At 48.3% G+C, this 22,542-nt stretch overlaps 1 protein-coding gene across 3 annotated transcripts in view; it reads left to right on the top strand.

The window, feature by feature from the left end:
* COL27A1 (collagen type XXVII alpha 1 chain) overlaps positions 1-22,542 on the top strand; it is a 2,221,286-nt gene that overhangs the window by 1,257,744 nt on the left and 941,000 nt on the right. For all 3 annotated transcript variants that reach the window (XM_085614179.1, XM_085614180.1, XM_085614178.1), the window contains exon 25: positions 6,158-6,211. In XM_085614179.1, coding sequence (XP_085470305.1) covers positions 6,158-6,211 — 54 coding nt within the window. The remainder of the gene's footprint in view (positions 1-6,157; positions 6,212-22,542) is intronic.

Here is a 22,542-nt window from a genome sequence, read left to right as displayed (position 1 = left end):
AGTTTTGAAGCCACCAAAGGCCTAGTGCTTCTCTCTTTCCCCGGATCTCCGTAGTTAACTGTAGCAGGCACGGGGGCTTCAAGAGAGAGGAAAGTGGAGAGAAAGATCGGAGCGGGAGAGAGTTGGGAAGGGTAGAGAGATTGCATGGACTGAAAGACTTAGTCTAGCGAGGAGAGCAAGTCTGGCTTCTCCTTCCCTAGTTCCTCCAAGGGGAGGCCTGAAGCCCTAACAGATGGGATACAAGGAAGGAGAAAGAGAGACAACAGATGATGGATGCCTTGGCTCAACTGATTGGTTGAGTCTTGGAGCTGCCTCTTTTATGGGGTCAGTAATGTTGTCTATCTACCTTGGGTATGTGAATCCGAAAGTCATGTTATTTTTCTTGGATCATGAGGCAGTAGAGGGTCTCAGCCAAGTGAGCAGAGCGAGATCAAGAGGGCACCCAGGAGGGGAGGGTCACACCCAGCCCCAGAGCATCTGAGTATGGAACACAGGAGGCAGGCTGTAGGCCTAGTCATAGAAGTAGGTCAGGGTGTAATACAAGAGCCCAACCATTGGCCCAGTGAATGAGGTGAGCCAGGTGTAATCCAGGAGGCGGACCGTAGGCCTAGTGAGAGAGGCAAGTCAGGGTGTGATAAGGGCGAGTCATAGGGCGGGCCTGAATAATCCAGACTCTGTGGCAAGGTCCACGGGTTCATCAGTGGACATCAGATGCCATGCCTGGCTCCGATTGCCGTTATTCTGAGGCAATGTTGCGATGAACTTAATGGACATGCCTTTTAATGCATCCCGCTTCCTCTGCAAAAAGGTAGACTTGGTCATCAAATCATTTATACAAGAATGAGCCATGTCTTTCTCCTGGGGTTTGTTTCCCCTGTCCACCAATTTCGTAGGCAAAATTGCAAATTTCATGGCTATGCAAAGGGTCTCGCCTCTCGTCAAACCTCCCACCCAGTCCAACAACCCAACCAGTTGCTGCAGCAGTCCAGATGTGGAGGTGGCCATGTGACCCGACAGGCTCAGCAGCGTTCTTCATCCTCTCTCGCGCCACCAGGTAGGCTGCTTTCCTTTTCTGTGGGGTTGGAGGTTTGTCACATCATTGAAGGGCTTAGCAGGCCCTCACAATGGACTGGCGAGTCCTACAGATCATAGAAATGGGCCATGTCCTTCCATTCCCCTCTTCTTTTACTCCCAGCCAGACAAAGAGTCACATTCTCCTGTAAGTCTGGGTCCTGTTCCAAAACAGGGAAGTGATGTTACTCCTGTTACTTCCATGATCTCACGAAGGACAGTGTGCTGCATTCATTAGAGATCTCGAGATTTTACATTTATTTTTCCACAAGGAGAAATGTAACATGTTCAACCTAAAAGATTTTCCTCTTGGTCTGAAACTAGGAGGCTGAAGGGTGTCCTTCAATTTGTGAGATGCCTGCTTCACGATTGATCCTGCAGTTGCACCGGACATGCCTGCTTCACGGTTGATCCTGCAGTTGCACCGGACATGCCTGCTTCATGGTTGATCCTGCAGTTGCACAGGACATGCCTGCTTCACGGTTGATCCTGCAGTTGCACCGGACATGCCTGCTTCACGGTTGATCCTGCAGTTGAACCGGACATGCCTGCTTCACGGTTGATCCTGCAGTTGCACCGGACATGCCTGCTTCACGATTGATCCTGCAGTTGCACAGGACATGCCTGCTTCACGGTTGATCCTGCAGTTGCACAGGACATGCCTGCTTCACGGTTGATCCTGCAGTTGCACCGGACATGCTTGCTTCACGGTTGATCCTGCAGTTGCACCGGACATGCCTGCTTCATGGTTGATCCTGCAGTTGCACAGGACATGCCTGCTTCATGGTTGTTCCTGCAGTGGCACAGGACATGCCTGTTTCATGGTTGATCCTGCAGTTGCACCGGACATGCCTGCTTCATGGTTGATCCTGCAGTGACACGGGACATGCCTGCTTCATGGTTGATCCTGCAGTTGCACCAGACATGCCTGCTTCATGGTTGATCCTGCAGTTGCACCGGACATGCCTGCACTTTTCTATTAGGTTCCACTCACTACCAGTTTGCTGTCTCCCATTTGGGTTAACATTGATATCTCGAGGCTTCACCTAGCTGATGGTGGTGGATGTTGCACACCTACGCAGCACAGAAATCTCGCTCTTTCCGCACCGTGATGACTAGCTGCTGAAGGTGGATTCACCACAGCTGGTGTTGGATCATCTGAATGCCACAGCAACCCTAATGTTCTGTTCATAGGGGTGGTGCTGGACACTAGAACCCCGAATCTCCCAATCCTTGGAGTATTACGGGCATACAGGATATGGTTCCAAAGTTTCCTGAAATTGAAGGTCCGTCACCTGCTAGATATGCCGGCTCCTTGCATCCTTCTGGTCACTCGTGCACACTGGCATCAACATCATGATCTCTCCGAAAGCTGCAACACGTCGTCAATGGTGGTCAGTGGAGGAGAATCTGAGCTATGGGAACCCTTCTTCCCACTACCAGCAGTGGCCACAGAGGTGACGGTCGCCTCCACTTTAGAGTGGGTGCTCATCTGGAGGATTTGGAGAACACAAGACTTTTGTCTTCAGGGGAGTATGGTTTTCTCATCAGCCAGCTTCAACTGTAGGTGATGTGCTTGACACTGAAGGCTTTCCTGTCCTCCATTCATGGACAGTCTGACCAGATTCTTACAGACAATACAATGGTGTTGTGATATGTAAACAAGCAGGATGGTGTGGGCTCTTGTCTGCTCTGTCGGGAAGTACGGAAATTGTGGTCTTAGGCCATTGGTCCTCGTATTCAAGAAACCTGACAGATGGTTGGTTACCAGCCAGATGCAATGCGATTGAACCCAAGTTGGAGTCATCTTGTTGACCACAAGTGTTGTCTGCATCTAGATGTGGTAAACACCTCTTTACCCTCTGGGGAACCACTCCTGAGAACCTGATTGCCACGCACAAGAATGTGTAGTCCCTGCACTCCAGCTTCTGTTACAAAGGCCCGTATTTGTTATTGTTTTATAAAGTGTAGACATGAGCCAAGGATCTCAGAGCACTGTACAAAGGAATGACATACATAAACAAAGAGCTGAATTCAGAAAAAAGCACAAATAGCAAAAACATATCAACTTCAGTAAGATAAGTTATGATGGCCCTCAGGGAATGCACTTAACCTGACTAGGGGTTTTCCACTGCATTACACATTCTCTCCCATACCTCCGAACCCCAAATTCTGAGTAAGATATGACCAAGAACAATTGATTCTGACCACCCCAGAATGGCCGCAGGAAGCTTGTTGAACAGACCTTTTATGCCTGTCTTTGTGTCTTCCTTTTCCTCTCATGATCGGACCAGACCTCTTGCAGTTGAAGGGGCAGGTCCTGCACCCCAATCTCCTGCAGACAAAGCCGGACTGGCAGTACCGGGCATCAGGTGTTTCCCCAGGCGGCTGGATGGGCGGGGGGAGCTTTTGTTATTGAGGGCCATTCGTAGCAGTGTTAAAAGCACCTGCTGCAGAGTTCCTTGTGTATCCAGCAGTTTTCAGGCAGCAATAAAAGTGTCAAGATAAATCTGTCATTAATGTACATTGTGTAGAGCGATACGTTTTGCCTGGTGGCAGTTTTCACTCAACTAAGGTAGCGCAAAGGCTTACTATGCCTGCTGCAAAGAAAATGTACCATGCAGATCACAGAACTGTATTTTATGTGCATAGCTCAGTGGGTCACTGCTTTTCACAGAAATCTTTTTATCACTGCACAGTTAATAAGTTACAATCGTAATGTAGCACAGTGAGCTATGAACTGCCATCAAAGAGATATATGCAAACTGCATTACAGGAAAGAAAGTTATGTTTTTTCCCCTGTCTTCCATTATCCTAATGTAGCTTAAAAGGGTTTCTTTGGGTAGAAATTAATTCTTGTTAGTAAAGCCAACCATAACCACTGTGTTATGTTCTGAATCCTGAGTTTGTGCTTCTCCAGACCAAGCACTCTTAAAAAATACCTACTTGTATGGATGACGCGCAAATCCTACACCTTGTAGTCCCCTTTGTCTTATGTAACATTTTCAGTACACTGATTTACACACATACGATTCATTGTTGCTGAATGTGTGTGATGTAAAGCGCTCCAACACCCTACATCGGTATGAGACGCGCAATAAAACAAATGAAATACATGTGAGACAAGGGCTATGGAGAGATGAGAGGCTCTGTCGGAGGTTGATAGTGAGGGAATCATTGTAGGGCCCCGACAGAGATCGTTGTATCCTGGGGCACAGTAAGGCTATCCTTTTGTATGCTTTAAAAGCTGATACAGTTTAATATATAATGAAAAATATGCTGCAAAATGCACTATTTTTGCAATTTGTTTATCAAATTTTCTTGGGAAAAGAGTCACCCGGACCCGCTTGTAGTGGTTTTATTTGCTTGCTGTGCACTGGACAGGGGTTAGTCTGACAACATTTGCCAGGGTTGCTCTGGGTTCCCAGTCCGGCCCTGCCTCCTGAGCCTCCATCTTCGTGGCTGGAGCCTGAGCCTGAAAACTGTGCTCCTTACACCTGCCACCAGAGCTGCCACCAGAGCTGCCACCAGAGCTGCCACCAGAGCCACCAGAGCTGCCACCAGAGCTGCCACCAGAGCTGCCACCAAAGCTGCCACCAGAGCTGCCACCAGAGCTGCCACCAGAGCTGCCACCAGAGCTGCCACCAGAGCTGCCACCAGAGCTGCCACCAGAGCTGGTGGACATCCTCCTATCAGCATGCGGCCCCTCTTCAAATTCACATTGTGCTGGGTGCTGAAACTATTTTGTTTCTTGATGCACGAAAGGGGCACTGATCCTCTGAAGAAGCATCTTTCATATGTTTGCTTTGTGCTTTCGTTAGCCTCAAAAAGGATGTGCACTGTCTTGGCGTCTTTGTTTAGAAGATCAACCTTCTCTGTTTAAGTCTCTGACTGCTATGAGGTTTCTCACATGAATCCCACCCCTCTGTTCTAAAGTTTCTGATGGGAGCTCTGTATGAGCCTATAAAAAGCTGCCAGTGATGCCTCCTGACATTGAAACCCGTCTTCTTGGCAGCCATCACATTGGCCTGGCGTGTGGATGAGCCGCTAACTACTTGTGTCCAAGCTCCATTCACACCCTTCTTCCAACACAAGGTCCCCCTGAGAACAAAGCTGTCATTTCTCCCCATGTTGGACAGTTCATTACTTTACCTACGTTTTACCCTCTGCCTCCTCCCAGCAAGAACAGGGACGTCATTGCTTGAGTCCTTGTAGGGTAGCCAGCTACTACGTAGACCGGGCGTAGGAATTCTGAACTATCAACTCTTCGTAAGATGCGCAAGTGCCAGAAAGAGGAACGCTGTCCAGAAGTGGACTTTGTCTCAGTGGATTGTACATTGTATTAAGATCTGCTAAGCCTTAGCCAAAAAGAAACACTGAAAAGTATTAGGGGCCAGTCCGCAAGGGTGAAAGCAGCTTCTTCAGCCTTCTCCAGAGCCATGCCAATCCTGAAAGATATGCCGTGTAGCAACATGGTCTTCCAGCCACATTATTTGGTAAGCATTAATATTTAGACTTGGATGTCTGTAGGAATGGCCCTTCACACAGGATTTTCTGATGTGACCATCTCCTCAGACCTACCTCCTGGGAGGGGCACTGCTGTGGTACTTATTCAAAAGGTGAGGAATCTGCAGGGGTTCCGATCAGAAGTCTAAGTTACTTACCTTGAGTAGCAATGTTCCTGGTAAATACTCTGTCTACATGTAGAATCCTTATTGACCCCGCTTGCTTCCCCTTTCTTGAGTGGTCTCATACATCCTTTTAACAAGATCCCAAGTTAGATTGATGCGTAATGGTCAAGGAACGGACGCCAGGGCACTGGGGTGGCGCTATATGACTGTAATGAGGTGAATCATCGGCTGGTGCCGAGAGAGAGACGAATGCCAGCGCGATAGAGCTATTGCGATTTTTTCCCACAATCAGTGTGGTTCCCGGTACGTTCTAAAGGAGGGAATCCTGCAGGGAGTCAGAGCTTCCACCAGAAAGAGCATTACCAACGGTAAGTACCTTCTTCATTGGTGCTTCTTCAAGGGTGTTTTTCAAGTGCTGCTGTACCTCTGGTGATGTAGTGTTTTCTATCCTGCAGGGGCTTATGGGATTCGTTGGGCCTGTCGGTGAACCCGGAGTTGTGGGGGAGAAGGTGAGTTCTTTCCTGAAGTATTGGCGTGGATGCCTCAATGCTGCCTTGTGCTCGAGTGAACACTCCCCTGGAAAAGGCACCTGCCAGTGCCAACTTCCTTTGGAGACGCTACCCTGCGTGGCAAAACTGCTCATAACATGCCATCCATGCCATGGCAAACATAGCATAACAGCACGCCACCACTTGAAACAACAAACATAAAGCACATTTTACACCCCTAACACACAATGTACCCCTCTCCTTCCCACTCCCTGATACACATAACATACAGTCCAACACCCCTGACACATGTTGCATACATCCCCTCCCACTTACATCAACACATAAAATACACCACCCCACCTAGTTCCGGGCGCACATAACATGTATCTCCACCCAGACCCCTGGCACCACAACATACCAATCACATGAACAGAAGCCAAACGTCTTCTCGCTCATGACACGCTCTGCAGCACCAACTCTCACATTTTCCTGCTCTGCTCTTGTGCTTTCTCTCGCACACTCATATTCACTCTCCTGCTTTCTTGCTCACATGCTCAATCCATCCTCACTATCTCACTCGATTACTCCCCGTCACTTACTCTCAATTACTCACTTAGATCACTCAATCACCGGTTCACTCTCTCTGGCTCACTCCTCACTCACTGACTGACTCACTGTGTTATGTGACCCGCCTGCTTGGCGACATGCGCATTGCTCACTCGCTCATTTAGTCGATTTGCTTCAAAACAACTTTATTCTGCAAGTTTGCCATCAGAGTTCATAAAAGCACACAGTATAATTAATTAAGATTGAATATATAAATAACAAGCAGCTACGATGCAATAGGTCTCGCAACTGCGAGTTTTTGAGCTACTGGCATTGTAAATGGCAATGCCTTTTATAAAAGATTAAAAGGCATTGTCATTTACAATACCAAAAGCAACACCTATTGCATTGGTAAAAAAAAAAAAAAAAAAATAGAAAGACCTCGGTGCCCCTGAAGCGGACGCCGTGCTCACTGCTAAAGTTAAAAAAAAAAAAAAAATCACAAGTGTGGTGTCCCTGAAGCGGGCGCCGCGCTTGGTATTAAATAAAAAAAATTATAATATTGAAACCGGGAGCAGTGTCCCTGAAGCGGGCGCCGCAGTGGGTATTACATTTAAAAAAAATTAAAATAAACAGAGCACGGTGTCCCTGAAGCGGGCATCGCGCTCAACATGCAAATACAACAAACTAAAGCAGACGCCATTGTCCCTATCAGTGTCAATAACAAAAATAGAGCTCACTCACTAGATAAAACAGTCCGTGTAACGTGCCAAGTAAAAGGTCCAGTCCTTATGGGCGGTAACAAATGGCGACAAGGTGGTAACAAGAAGGGACTAACAAGCCTCATAATGAATCGAAAGCCAGCATTTACCAAGGATAATGACACCAGCCAACAAAAAATATGGGAGGACAGTGCACGTGGCTTCCACAGCGTACTCTATCACAGAATGCCTCGCAGAGCGAGCAGCGCATGCGCGCTGCCGGTAGGCTCGACCAAAAAATGGATACAATGTACATCAAAGCCTTTAAAAACCGTCACAGTGGAAAAGACTAGATAAAACTTTGAGTGTAAAAACGGTATGAAAAAAATAAAAACCACAGAACCTTCAGAAAGCTGCAAGATGGTTTCCATTAGTACTTTGAAGTGCTTTTTGTCTAACCCTCCACATAGCCAGCAGAAACCGCAAGCCAACTCAGAGCACACATTGGCAGTATTTGCCTTTAGGATTAGCAGGGCTTCTCTTAATTCTCTTACCCCTGTATTTCGACAAAGCCGTCGAATCCGTTTGCTTCTTATATTCTGATATACAGGGCAAAGGAATAAAACATGGTCAATTGGTTGGTTTTGGTTTATACTGAACAGGTACTGCTCATTTCTAGGCTTACTTTCTTGCCCCCAGCTAGCTTTAAATGATGAGAGCAGCAGAGTCCCGTATCTGAATAGCAGAGAGCGCTTCCTGGCCAATGTGGGCTCTATTTCATACAGGAACTGTTCAGTCTCGAAGCCAGCCGTCAACGTTAAAAAAATTCGAAGTCAAGGGACCCATATCGGACTGGCTGTGCAATATGCCAACTTTATATTGCCAGTACGCCCTCTTAATTTGATCTTTAGAGATTACACTGGCCTCCACGGGAGTGTCCCACACTGGCCTCCACGGGAGTGTCCCACACTGGCCTCCAGGGGAGTGTCCCACACTGGCCTCCACGGGAGTGTCCCACACTGGCCTCCAAGGGAGTGTCCCACACTGGCCTCCACAGAAGTGTACCACACTGGCCTCCACGGGAGTGTCCCACACTGGCCTCCACGGGAGTGTCCCACACTGGCCTCCACGGGAGTGTCCCACACTGGCCTGCACGGGAGTATCCCATACTGGCCCACGGGAGTGTCCCACACTGGCCTCCACAGGAGTGTCCCACACTGGCCTCCACGGGAGTGTCCCACACTGGCCTACAGAGGAGTGTCCTACAATGGCATCCACGGGAGTGTCCCACACTGGCCTCCACGGGAGTGTCCCACACTGGCTTCCACGGGAGTGTCCCACAGTGGCCTCCACGGGCCTGTCCCACACTGGCCTCCACGGGCCTGTCCCACATTGGCCCATGGGAGTGTCCCCCACTGGCCTCCACGGGAGTGTCCCACACTGGCCGCCACGGGAGTGTCCCACATTGGCCTCCATGGGAGTGTCCCACAATCGCTCGAGCCCATTGTTTGAGAGTTGTTCTCACATGCCTCAGCCACGGAAGATCACCAGCAAGTGGCCAACGAAGTATCTCAGCAAGGCCCCGCTGGCAAGGAGTCAGTTGGGCGTTGAACAAATCCTCCATAACAAAATAGGCCTTACGCTGGCTCTGTCAGATACCTTTTTGAGCCCAAGGTCCAACCTTCGGGGAAGCAGCAAGGTGCTAATGGAAAGGCCGATTCATTGCCGCATAAGCAATTTTCAACTACTGCTAAAGAGGTCCCCTTCCCTTCCCTATGTGCTCAATGCGCATTCAGTCAGACCCTCTCTCGCTGCTTGGTCACTCACTTGGTCACTCACTTATTAAGTGACCCACTTGCTCACTTGTTTAGTTAGTCTCTCACTATTTCACTTGCTAACTAAGTCACCCACTTGCTTGGCAACTCGGTCTCTTGCTCACTGCTCACACAACTAGTTTACAAGCAGAGAATGAAGAGCAGCAGAAACTCCGACTGTAAACTCAGCCTCCAGTGAGCGAATAGTACAAGACAGCAGACGCCAATATACAGTCAAAAGGCCTTATACTGTGGTGTCTTCCTTACGCAACCCATGCCCAGAGCAGGGAGAACTTCGCACCAGAGGCGTAACACATGGGATACCAGCCACGTGTCCGCCTACCAACCCCACATCATCAAAACACCAGCCCTGACATACTCAGCACCCTGACAACCCCACTGCATCTAAGGACCAACCCCTGCACATCATTACACAGCACTCTGCTAACCCCCACACCATCTAAACAAACACCAATCCCAACACATCACTAGACAGTGCCCAACCCCAAGACACCACTGTGTAACCTCCTGCTGACTCAACAGCATCTAAGCACCCCCAACCACATCAATATACAGCACCCTAGTCACCCTCACACCACCTGAGTAAACACCAACACTTCACTACACAGAACTCTACCAACCTCACAGCCTCCAAGCACCAACCCAAACACAACACTTAACAGCGCACTACTGATCCCACAGCAGCTAAACAAACATCAACCTCACACATCACTGAGAAGCACCCTACTGATCCCACATCAGCTAAACAAACATCACCCTTACACATCACTGAGCAGCACCCTACTGATCCCACAGCAGCTAAACAAACATCAACCTCACACATCACTGAGCAGCACCCTACTGATCGCACAGCATCTAAACAAACATCAAGCTCACACATCTCTGAGCAGCACCCTACTGATCGCACAGCATCTAAACAAACATCACCCTCACACATCACTGATAAGCACCCTACTGATCCCACAGCAGCTAAACAAACATCAACCTCACACATCACTGAGCAGCACCCTACTGATCCCACAGCAGCTAAACAAACATCAAGCTCACACATCACTAAGCAGCACCCTACTGATCGCACAGCATCTGAACAAACATCACCCTCACACACCACTGAGCAGCACCCTACTGATCCCACAGCAGCTAAACAAACATCAACCTCACACATCACTGAGCAGCACCCTACTGATCCCACAGCAGCTAAACAAACATCAAGCTCACACATCACTGAGCAGCACCCTACTGATCGCACAGCATCTAAACAAACATCACCCTCACACATCACTGAGCAGCACCCTACTGATCCCACAGCAGCTAAACAAACATCAACCTCACACATCACTGAGCAGCACCCTACTGATCCCACAGCGGCTGAACAAACATCAAGCTCACACATCACTGAGCAGCACCCTACTGATCGCACAGCATCTAAACAAACATCACCCTCACACATCACTGAGCAGCACCCTACTGATCCCACAGCAGCTAAACAAACATCAACCTCACACATCACTACACTGTACCCTAATGATCCTACACAGTCTAAACAAACACCAACCCCAACACATCACTGAGCAGCACCCTACTGATCCCACAGCAGCTAAAGAAACATCAACCTCACACATCACTGAGCAGCACCCTACTGATCCCACAGCAGCCAAACAACCATCAACCTCACACATCACTGAGCAGCACCCTACTGATCACACAGCAGCTAAACAAACATCAAGCTCACACATCACTGAACAGCACCCTACTGATCGCACAGCAGCTAAACAAACATCAAGCTCACACATCACTGAGCAGCACCCTACTGATCCCACAGCAGCTAAACAAACATCAAGCTCACACATCACTGAGCAGCACCCTACTGATCGCACAGCAGCTAAACAAACATCAAGCTCACACATCACTGAGCAGCATCCTACTGATCCCACAGCAGCTAAACAAACATCAACCTCACACATCACTGAGCAGCACCCTACTGATTCCACAGCAGCTAAACAAACATCAACCTGACACATCACTGAGCAGCACCCTACTGATCCCACAGCAGCTAAACAAACATCAAGCTCACACATCACTGAGCAGCACCCTACTGATCGCACAGCAGCTAAACAAACCTCAGCCTCACACATCACTGAGCAGCACCCTACTGATCGCACAGCAGCTAAACAAACATCACCCTCACACATCACTGAGCAGCACCCTACTGATCGCACAGCAGCTAAACAAACATCAACCTCACACATCACTGAGCAGCACCCTACTGATCCCACAGCAGCTAAACAAACATCAACGTGACACATCACTGAGCAGCACCCTACTGATCCCACAGCAGCCAAACAAACATCAAGCTCACACATCACTGAGCAGCACCCTACTGATCGCACAGCAGCTAAACACACATCAACCTCACACATCACTACACTGTACCCTAATGATCCTACACAGTCTAAACAAACACCAACCCCAACACATCACTGAGCAGCACCCTACTGATCGCACAGCATCTAAACAAATATCACCCTCACACATCACTGAACAGCACCCTACTGATCGCACAGCAGCTAAACAAACATCAAGCTCACACATCACTGAGCAGCACCCTACTGATCGCACAGCAGCTAAACAAACATCAAGCTCACACATCACTGAGCAGCACCCTACTGATCGCACAGCAACTAAACAAACATCAACCTCACACATCACTGAGCAGCACCCTACTGATCCCACAGCAGCTAAACAAACATCAAGCTCACACATCACTGAGCAGCACCCTACTGATCCCACAGCAGCTACACAAACATCAACCTCACACATCACTGAGCAGCACCCTACTGATCGCACAGCAGCTAAACAAACATCACCCTCACACATCACTGAGCAGCACCCTACTGATCGCACAGCAGCTAAACAAACATCACCCTCACACATCACTGAGCAGCACCCTACTGATCGCACAGCAGCTAAACAAACATCAACCTCACACATCACTGAGCAGCACCCTACTGATCCCACAGCAGCTAAACAAACATCAACGTGACACATCACTGAGCAGCACCCTACTGATCCCACAGCAGCCAAACAAACATCAAGCTCACACATCACTGAGCAGCACCCTACTGATCGCACAGCAGCTAAACACACATCAACCTCACACATCACTACACTGTACCCTAATGATCCTACACAGTCTAAACAAACACCAACCCCAACACATCACTGAGCAGCACCCTACTGATCGCACAGCATCTAAACAAATATCACCCTCACACATCACTGAACAGCACCCTACTGATCGCACAGCAGCTAAACAAACATCAAGCTCACACATCACTGAGCAGCACCCTACTGATCGCACAGCAGCTAAACAAACATCAAGCTCACACATCACTGAGCAGCACCCTACTGATCGCACAGCAACTAAACAAACATCAACCTCACACATCACTGAGCAGCACCCTACTGATCCCACAGCAGCTAAACAAACATCAAGCTCACACATCACTGAGCAGCACCCTACTGATCCCACAGCAGCTACACAAACATCAACCTCACACATCACTGAGCAGCACCCTACTGATCGCACAGCAGCTAAACAAACATCAAGCTCACACATCACTGAGCAGCACCCTACTGATCCCACAGCAGCTAAACAAAAAAACAACCTCGCAATTCACTACACAGCACCCTTACAATCCCACACTAATTTAACACCATCCCCAAAACATAGTTACTCAGTAATCTGCAAACCCCACACCATTTAAACACAACCCAAAAGCATTATTACAGCAACCTGCCACCCCACATCTTCTAAGCACTAACCACAACACATCAGTGCACAGCACATTACCGATCCAACTCTACACTAGCAGTCTACACACGCTAAACTTGTAGGACTTACCCTTTTGTCTTCTGGGGACCCCAGTGAACGACTAATGGATACAGGGGACCCCCAACTAAGCAATTTCTATGATTGAACCTTAAAACAATACACAACTACAGAAAGAACTATACATTAGACAAATGCATAAACTATACAATATTTTGTTTAACGCACAAAAGGTAAATTAAAATCAACATTTTAATGGGAAGGCTGTAGTCTTCAAAGATTTGGATTTATTTCCTTGTCTTTTTTTCATCCTAATGTATGCTCTCTTTGTGTTAGTGTTAACCACTTCTTTAATTGAGGCCACCAGTTCTCCATGCAGCTGTACTTGAGCTGCTCCCACCAATCAAGCTAAGGAGACCAACCTAACGTAGCTTTTAATCCCAAATCCCTTCACATTTATAGAACCTATAGGGCCCGATTCACAGAACAAACTTAAGACTAAATCCTAAACTTAGTACCATTCTGGTATTCACAGAATGCACCTAGTACTTCTGGTATTCACAGAATGAACTTACTACTTTTGCTATTCACAGAATGAACTTAGTACTTTTGCTATTCACAGAATGGATTTACGACTCCTAAACTTACGTCCGCACTCGGGCCGGAAATTCCGGCCCGGAGGCGGAGCTTCCGGCCCGGAGGCGGAGCTTCCGGCCCGGAGGCGGGGCTTCCGGGCCGGAGGCGGAGCTTCCGGCCCAGAGGTGGAGATTTCGGCCATAGCTAAATCGGCCGGAATCCCCACCTCTGGGCCGGAAGCTCCGCCTCCGGCCCGGAAGCCCCGCCTCCGGCCCGGAAGCCCCGCCTCCGGCCCGGAAGCCCCGCCTCCGGGCCGGAAGCTCCGCCTCCGGGCCGGAATTTCCGGCCCGAGTGCGGACGTAAGTTTAGTAGTCGTAAATCCATTCTGTGAATAGCAAAAGTACTAAGTTCATTCTGTGAATAGCAAAAGTAGTAAGTTCATTCTGTGAATACCAGAAGTACTAGGTGCATTCTGTGAATACCAGAATGGTACTAAGTTTAGGATTTAGTCTTAAGTTTGTTCTGTGAATCGGGCCCTCAAACTTTTTCAATTTTACTTTCATCGTTTTTTCTATTCATATACTATAATAATCTACTAATATTTACATAGTAGGTGTCACGGATCCCCGAGGTCGCCGGATCCCAGGTCAAGAGCCACTGTTTAAAAACTCCAACACATTGCACCTCAGCACACTTCTCGCCCCACCTTGTAGACAAACAGCTACTACTCAGCAACACACCAACCCCATATATCTAAGCACCAACCCCAACACTACATAGCACCAGGTTGACGCCCCACTGCATCCAAAACACAACCTCAAAACATGGCCCTGTGAGCCCCACATCAGCAAAACACCAACCCAATGCATTATTATATATGTTGCCGACCCAAGACTGTCTAAACAAACATGAACACATCACTACACAACCCTGCTGCACACCAGGTTTCCAGGGACCCAAACAGAAAACATCCACCGCTTGAAAGACCGTCCAAGCCACGAATAGAAGAGTTTACTGAACTAAGATGGGACTTTCAGGCAGACTCCAAAGGACTCAGCTGGGGCCGACACACTGACAGGTTCCCATCCCTAGGCCTGTGAAAGGGCACATATACATTCCCTGCTCTAAACTGCGGCCAAGGCACACAAATATTCCTTCCGCTAGCGCTGAGGTCAGGTCACACATATATTCCATGCCCTTGCCCTCATGTCGACGCCTATACATTCCCTGTGATAGCCCCTATGTCAGGACATATACATTCCCTGCACTAGTGCCAAGATCAGGACATAAATACATCCTTTGCTCTAGCCCAGGGTATACTGGACGTTACCTGTGCTAGCCCCATGGTCATGTACTTTCCTTGAGCTAGCCCCAGCTACACACATACATTCCTGCGCAAGCCTCTGGTCAGGGCCTTCATACGTTCCCTGTTCTATCCTCGGGTCAAGGCAGACATCTTGCCCACACTAGCCCCTAGGTCTGGACACATACAATGTGATAGCCAAGAGGTCAGGAGACACATACTTTCCCTGCCTTGGCTATGAAGTCACTCAACGTATACATTACCAGGTCTCGTCATCAGGTCAGGGCATTCAGACACTCCCTGCAATACCTTGGGGTCAGGACATGTATACATTCCTTGTGCTAGAACCAAGATCCGGCCACATCTACAATCCTTGCATTAGCTCTAGTGGTCATGACACATGCATGCCCTGTGCGAGCCCCAAGGTCATGACATGTATACATCCTTGCACTAGCCCCGAGTCAGGATACATATGCATTCCTTGCGCTTGCCCAGAGATCAGTGCTCATATACATTCCTTGTAATAGGCCTAAGGTCAGGACACATACACTTCCTGCGCTAGCCTTGGGTCGGGGGATTCATACGTTTCCCGTTCTATCCTCGCATCAACGCACACATATGTAGCCTGCACTAGCCCCTAGGTCTGGGCACATATACATTCAGTGTGATAGCTGAGAGGTCAGGATGCACATACATTACCTGCCCTGGCTCTGAAGTCATACAACATATACTACCAGGTCTAGTTATGATGTCAGGGCATTCAGACACTCACTTCATTTCCCTGGTATCAGGACACGCATACATTCTCTGTGCCAGCCCAAGGTCAGGACAGGTAAACATCCTTTGATCTAGACCAGAGGTCAGGACACTTGTGCATTCCCTGTGCGAGCCCAGAGTTGAGGACTCCTATAAATTCCCGGTGCTAGTCCCAAGGTCCGGGCATGTATATATTCATTGCACTAGCCCAAGGCTCAGCACTCTTACACATTCCTTGCACTAGCTCTATGGGTCATGACACACATGCACCCCCCTGTGCTAGCCACAAGGTCAGGACATGTATACATTCCTTGCACTAGCCCTGAGTCAGGACACATGCATTCCCTACGCTAGCCCAGGGCTCAGTACCCATATACATTCCTTACATCAACCCTGAGGTCAAGACATGCATACAAACCTTGTGCTAGCCCCAGGGTCAAGATTAATATACATTCCCAACACTAGCCCCGGGGTCAGGATACACATCCACTCCTTGCTCTAGCCTTGAGGCCTGGACACACACATTCTTTGTGCTAGCCCTGAGGCCAGGACACATATATATTTTTTGTGCTAGCCCTGAGGCCAAGACACATATTCCTTGTGCTAGTCTTGTGGCCAGGACACACATCTATTCCTTGTGCTAGCCCCGAGGCAAGGACACACATATATTCCTTGTGCTAGCCCTAAGACCAAGACACACACATATTCATTGTGCTATCCCTGAGGCCAGGACATATGTATTCCTTGTGATAGCCCTGAGGCCAGGACATATGTATTCCTTGTGCTAACCCTGCAGCCAGAACACACATATTCCTTGTTCTAGCCCTGATGCCAGAACACACATGTTCGAGGCATATGAGCTGCAGATCTCAGACTTGCATTAGATCGCCATCTGGTGTTGGGCTCGGATGCTTGCACCTTGTTGTTGTCTTGGAAGAAGTCTTTGTAGTCACAAGATAGGTGACTCCTCCCTTGAACGACAGTGCGCATGGGCATCGACTCCATCCTTGGATTGTTTTTTTCCGCCATTGGGTTCGAATGCAACTTTTGCGCTCCGGTTCGAAATCTTCATTTCCAACTTTTTCAACACGCAAAACTTTCAGAAACTCTCCGGATTCACATCGGACATCTTCATCTTCGATGTGCCTTTCATCTACTCGACGAGGGCTGCTGGGCCAATCCACGCCATAAGGCCTACGGCTCATGGAAAGGACGCCATTCAAGAAATGCCCCCAGTGTGGAGCAAAGTTCCCGCACAGTGACCATCACAAAGTCTGCATCCTGTGCCTATTACCTGAACACGATGAGTCCAGCTGTCCAGCCTGCTCATCCTTTCGATCGAAGAAGACTATTTGAGATCGAAGGGCTCGACGTCACATCATGGCGCAGAGATCAGCTCTGGAACCAGAGGACATCTTCAACGAAGGCCCGGATGTCCCTGAAGAAGATTCCGAAGATCCGTGTCAGAGGCAGATGACTCAGACGACCCCATCACTCCTAGTCAACGAGTGAGTACTACTGCCCCTGCCCCAACCCCACCACCAAAACCGAAGGCACTGGTCAAGACTTAACCTGTTGGCCCTAGTCGCGATCGAAAACACACTTCAGAAGCCCCGCCTCCGGGCCCGGGTCCGAAGAAGCCCTCCGGTAGCTCGGGACCCAGCAAACCTCATGTAATCGTCCCGCCGACGCCTTCGGCACCGAAGCCAAAGGAACACTCGGCTCCAAAATCGGTTCCGACGCCTTCCACCTCCATAGACAAATTGGCCCGAAAACCTCGAGGTCCGTTGATAAGTCGGCTTCGAACACTTCCAAGCCTAAAGATCCAGCTTCGGCTCCGAAACCAAGATCCTCGGAACCGAAAGACAAGCCTAAGGACTCTACCACGCCTCCTAAGGCCAAAAACATCGGCACCGAAGACTGTTCCAGAGGAAAAGAAACTTTTTCATCCGGATCCTGTCGATCCTAGACAGAAAAAGATTTATATTAACCCTGAAACAGGACATGTCACAGCTGTGCCATGTAAGAAGAGGAAGTTACACACAGCACCTGCTCCTCCAGTGCCTGTGAAGAAGAAGGACTCTGCTACATCACCTATGCCTCCTTCTTCTCCTCTACTTCCATCTAACCCACCTCCTCTCCCTAAATCTATTACACCACCTCTGCCTGTAACCTTTTTCACCACATACACCACCTCCAGATGATGATGGTGATGACCTAGGGGTGTGAGGTGACCCAAATGACCCGTTCACAGATCCAGACGATCCACCACAAGATGATTGGGAGTATCCTGTCCTAACAGATCTACCAGACCTCCAAAGCCCCCAGCCATACCCCTAAAAACCATCTCCCCCAGACGATAATCTTGGTTTTGGACAATTACTTAATAGGGCTGCCGTTTACCACGGCGTCACAATGCACTCAGACACAGCAGAGGAGGACTTCCTTTTGGATACATTCGAACAATCCCAAAAGACAGTGCAAATATTACTGATGATCAAGGGAGTCATTAAGCATGCCTCTGAAGTGTTCAAATATCTTGTACGTGCCAGGATTCTTAACCCTAGAATCGAAAAAAAATATAGACGTGCCCCTGAAGACCCTGCTTACATTAGGGGACAGCTGCCTTTGGATTCTCTAGTAGTTTCCAATGCTAGAAAGCGCGCCAACTCACAAATCTTCGGGGATGCGCCACCCCCAGATAAAGAATCCAAATTACTGGACGCTTCTGGCAAAAGGGTAGCTGTGCAGGCAGCCAATCACTGGCGCATAGCCAACACGCAAGCACTGTTGGCTAGATATGATAGGGCCCACTATGACCAACTGGAAACCCTATTACAACATTTGCCTGACCAATATAAAACCCAAGCAAATGATCTCATACAAGAGGGCAAGCTAATTTCAAACGCGTCAATTAAATGCCCACTGGACGCGGCAGACACTGCCTCTAGATCCATCAATACCAGTGTACTCCTTAGATGCCATGCCTGGCTGCGCATTTCAGGCTTTAAACAATAGGTCCAGACTACCATCCTCAACCAGTCGTTCAACCAAGAACAACTTTTTGGCCCGGCTATAGACACTGCACTTGAAAAAATGAAGAAAGACACTGAGACTGCTAAGTCCATGGGAGCGTTACAGTCTCCACAAACGTGTGGCTCGTTTCGTCGTTCCTTCTATAGAGGAGACTCCAAAGCATTGGAGCAGACACCTCATCTTCATTTAAAGCCACTACACAAACATGCCCCAGTAGAGGATATTTTAGAGGCGGATACAGAGGGAATAACAATAAAGGAAGAGGCCGTGGTAATAACACTCGCACCTCCCCCTCTACAAAACAGTGACTTCCTTCCGCCAGACCATTACACTCCAGATGGGGGAAGATTATCACAGTTCATACCTGTCTGGAATTGCATCACAACAGACAAGTGGGTACGACAGATTATCCAGTATGGTTACTGCCTGAAACTTACAGCTACCCCCCCACACATACCACCCAAGCAGCGTCCAATGTCCACAGAGCATCTCACGCTCCTAAAACAAGAGGTTTTCTCACTACTTCAAAAGCACGCAATAGAACCTGTTCCCTTACAACATCAAGAAATAGGGGTTTGCTCGCTGTACTTCCTAATCCCTATAAAGGATGGGACTCTAAGACCGATACTCGACCTCAGACCCCTCAACCGATATATACACTCGGATCATTTCCATATGATCACTCTCCAACAAGTGCTCCCGCTGCTACAACAAGGCGATTTCCTTCATACACTAGATCTCAAGGACGCTTACTTCCACATTCCCATACATCCTGCTCACAGGAAGTATCTAAGGTTTGTAGTGGACGGACAACACTATCAGTTCAAAGTCCCTTCCTTCGGAGTCACCACCGCACCCAGGGTATTCACAAAATGTCTTGTCGTAGTAGCAGCACACCTGAGAAGACAACACATCCATGTCTTCCCATATCTGGACGACTGGCTAATAAAAGCCAAGTCCTTCAACCAATGTGTTCAACACACTCACCAAACCATCCAAACAATACACAACTTGGGGTTTACGGTCAACTACACCAAGTTGCATCTCCAGCCCTCTCATATACTCCAATATCTGGGGGCCACAATAAACACCTCCAGCATATCCCAGTCCAACCAGGATAGCCAGCATACAAACTCTCATCACAAAATTCAAGCCCAACACTCTCTCCCAGCCAGAGTGTTCATGCAACTCATAGGCATGATGGCATCTTGCACTTTTATTGTACCTTAAGCAAGAGTTCAAATGCGACCCTTACAGGAATGTCTAGCACATCATTGGAATCAGGCTCAAGAACAAATTACAGATCTGGTGTTGGTAGACAGCCGCACACATTGCTCTCTGCAGTGGTGGAACACAAAAAACTTGTCCAAAGGGCGGCCGTTCCTCGAACCTATTCCGCAGATAGTACTCACAACAGACGCATCCCTCACAGGATGGGGAGCCCATCTCCTCGGACATACAACCCAAGGCAAGTGGACCACTCAACAAAAAGTGCTACACATCAATCACCTGGAACTACTAGCAATATTTCTAGCTTTAAAAACATTCCAAGTACATGTACAAAACTGTCCTGATCCGGACGGACAAAATGACAGCCATGTACTACATACAAAAACAAGGAGGCTAATACTCTCTGCAGCCGTCCCAGCTCGCACAGAACATTTGGAGATGGGCCATCCCACAAAATATATATCTGCTTGCCGAACTACTTCCAGGAGTTCACAATTAGATCGCAGATCTGTTAAGTCGACAGACACAACAGATTCACGAATGGGAACTACATCCCCAAGTTCTTCTACCATTTTTCCACATGTAGGGCCAACCAGACATAGATCTGTTCGCCACACACAAAAACGCAAAAATGCCCAACCTTCGGGCCAGGTTTCCACACCCATTGTCCAAGGGCAATGCGATATGGATGAACTGGTCAGGCAGATTTACGTATTCTTTTCTGCCACTCCCACTGATTCCACTAGTGGTACGCAAGCTCCGAAAACAGTGTCTCAAACTAATCTTAGTAGCTCCCACATGGGCACGCCAACAGTGGTTCTCAACACTGTTGGAACTCTCACTAGTTCCGCACCAAAAACTACGCTTGTCCCCATCCCTGCTAAGGCAGAACCATGGAGAGATCAGACATCCAGACCCAGGTCAGCTGAATCTGGCGATCTGGCTCCTGAAGTCCTAGAGTTCGGTTACCTTAACCTGCCACCGGACTGTATGAACATCATTAAAGAAGCCAGACGCCCTACTACTAGAGATTGCTATGCTGCAAAATCTAAAAGATTTACCATTTACTGCACCAGCAACCATATTGATCCACTGGATGCCTCCATCCAGAACATCATTTGCTACCTACTGCACTTGCAAAGATGTAACCTAGCATATTCATCCATACGTTTACATCTAGCAGCACTTGCGGCTTATCTGCAAAACAGACAACACTTGTCACTTTAGGGTCCCTGCAATTAAATCCTTCATGGAGGGCCTGAAAAGAATCATTCCTCCTAGGTTACCACCCTCTCCAGTGTGGAATCTAAATATTGTTCTTACCAGGCTCATGGAACCCCCATTTGAACTTTTACATACATGCGAACTTCAGTTCCTCACATGGAAAGTGGCTTTCCTTATTGCCATCACCTCTCTTAGAAGAGTAAGTGAGATCCAGGCTTTAACCATACAAGAACCATTCTTACAATCACATCGTAACAAGGTGGTTCTCAGGACAAACCCAAAATTCCTTCCTAAATTCATCTCTCCATTTCATTTTAAACAATCAGTGGAGTTACCAGTGTTTTTTCCAAACCCGGACTCCGTAGCGGAGAGAGCTCTACACACCCTAGATATAAAAGGATTCCTGCTTTATTACATTGACAGAACCAAATCATTTCGCAAAACAAAACAACTGTTCGTAGCTTTCTCCCTGCCGCATAAGGGTAATCCCATCTCCAAGGCTGGGATTGCAAGGTGGATCGTCAAATGTATCCAAATATGCTACCAGAAAGCAAAGCGCTCATTGACAATTCCCCCTAGGGCCATTTCACACGTAAACTAGGGGCCTCTATGGCATTCATAGGGAACATTCCCCTAGAAGACATTTCTAAGGCAGCAACATGGTCTACAACACACACCTTCACCAAACACTATTGTGTAGTTGTGCAAGCCAAGCAGCAAGCTTCTGTGGGCCAAGCTGTTCTTAAAACTCTTTCAAACTACTGCAACAGATACAGGTGACCACCGCTAGGAGAGATACTGCTGTACAGTCTATGCAAGTGTGAGATCTGCAGCTCATATGCCTCGAACGGAAAATGCTACTTACCAATATGCATCTGTTCTTGGCATGTAGAGCTGCACACCCTCACACGCCCACCCACCTCCCCGGGACCTGTATCTGTTCCAGTTCTATCTTACTTAGATATACACACATGGACATCTTTTTCTTTCTACAAACTCCATCATTTCCCATCATGGCGATAAACAATCTAAGGATGGAGTCGACACCCATGCGCACTATCGTCCAAGGGAGGAGTCACCTATCTCGTGACTACAAAGACTTCTTCCAAGACAACAACAAGGTGCAAGCATCCGAGCCCAACACCAGATGGCGATCTAATACAAGTGTGAGGATCTGCAGCTCTACATGCCAAGAACAGATGCATACTGGTAAGTAGCATTTTCCTTCTGGTGCTATCCCTTAGGCCAGGACACACATTCCTGGTGCTAGTTCTGACGTCAGGACACACATTCCTGGTGCTAGCTCCGAG

The sequence above is a fragment of the Triturus cristatus genome, chromosome 1_2, assembly GCF_964204655.1.
Source record: "Triturus cristatus chromosome 1_2, aTriCri1.1, whole genome shotgun sequence".
Classification (NCBI taxonomy): Eukaryota; Metazoa; Chordata; class Amphibia; order Caudata; family Salamandridae; genus Triturus; species Triturus cristatus.
The sequence above is the reverse complement of the archived record's forward strand: the minus strand, read 5'-3'. Positions and strand labels throughout refer to the sequence as shown.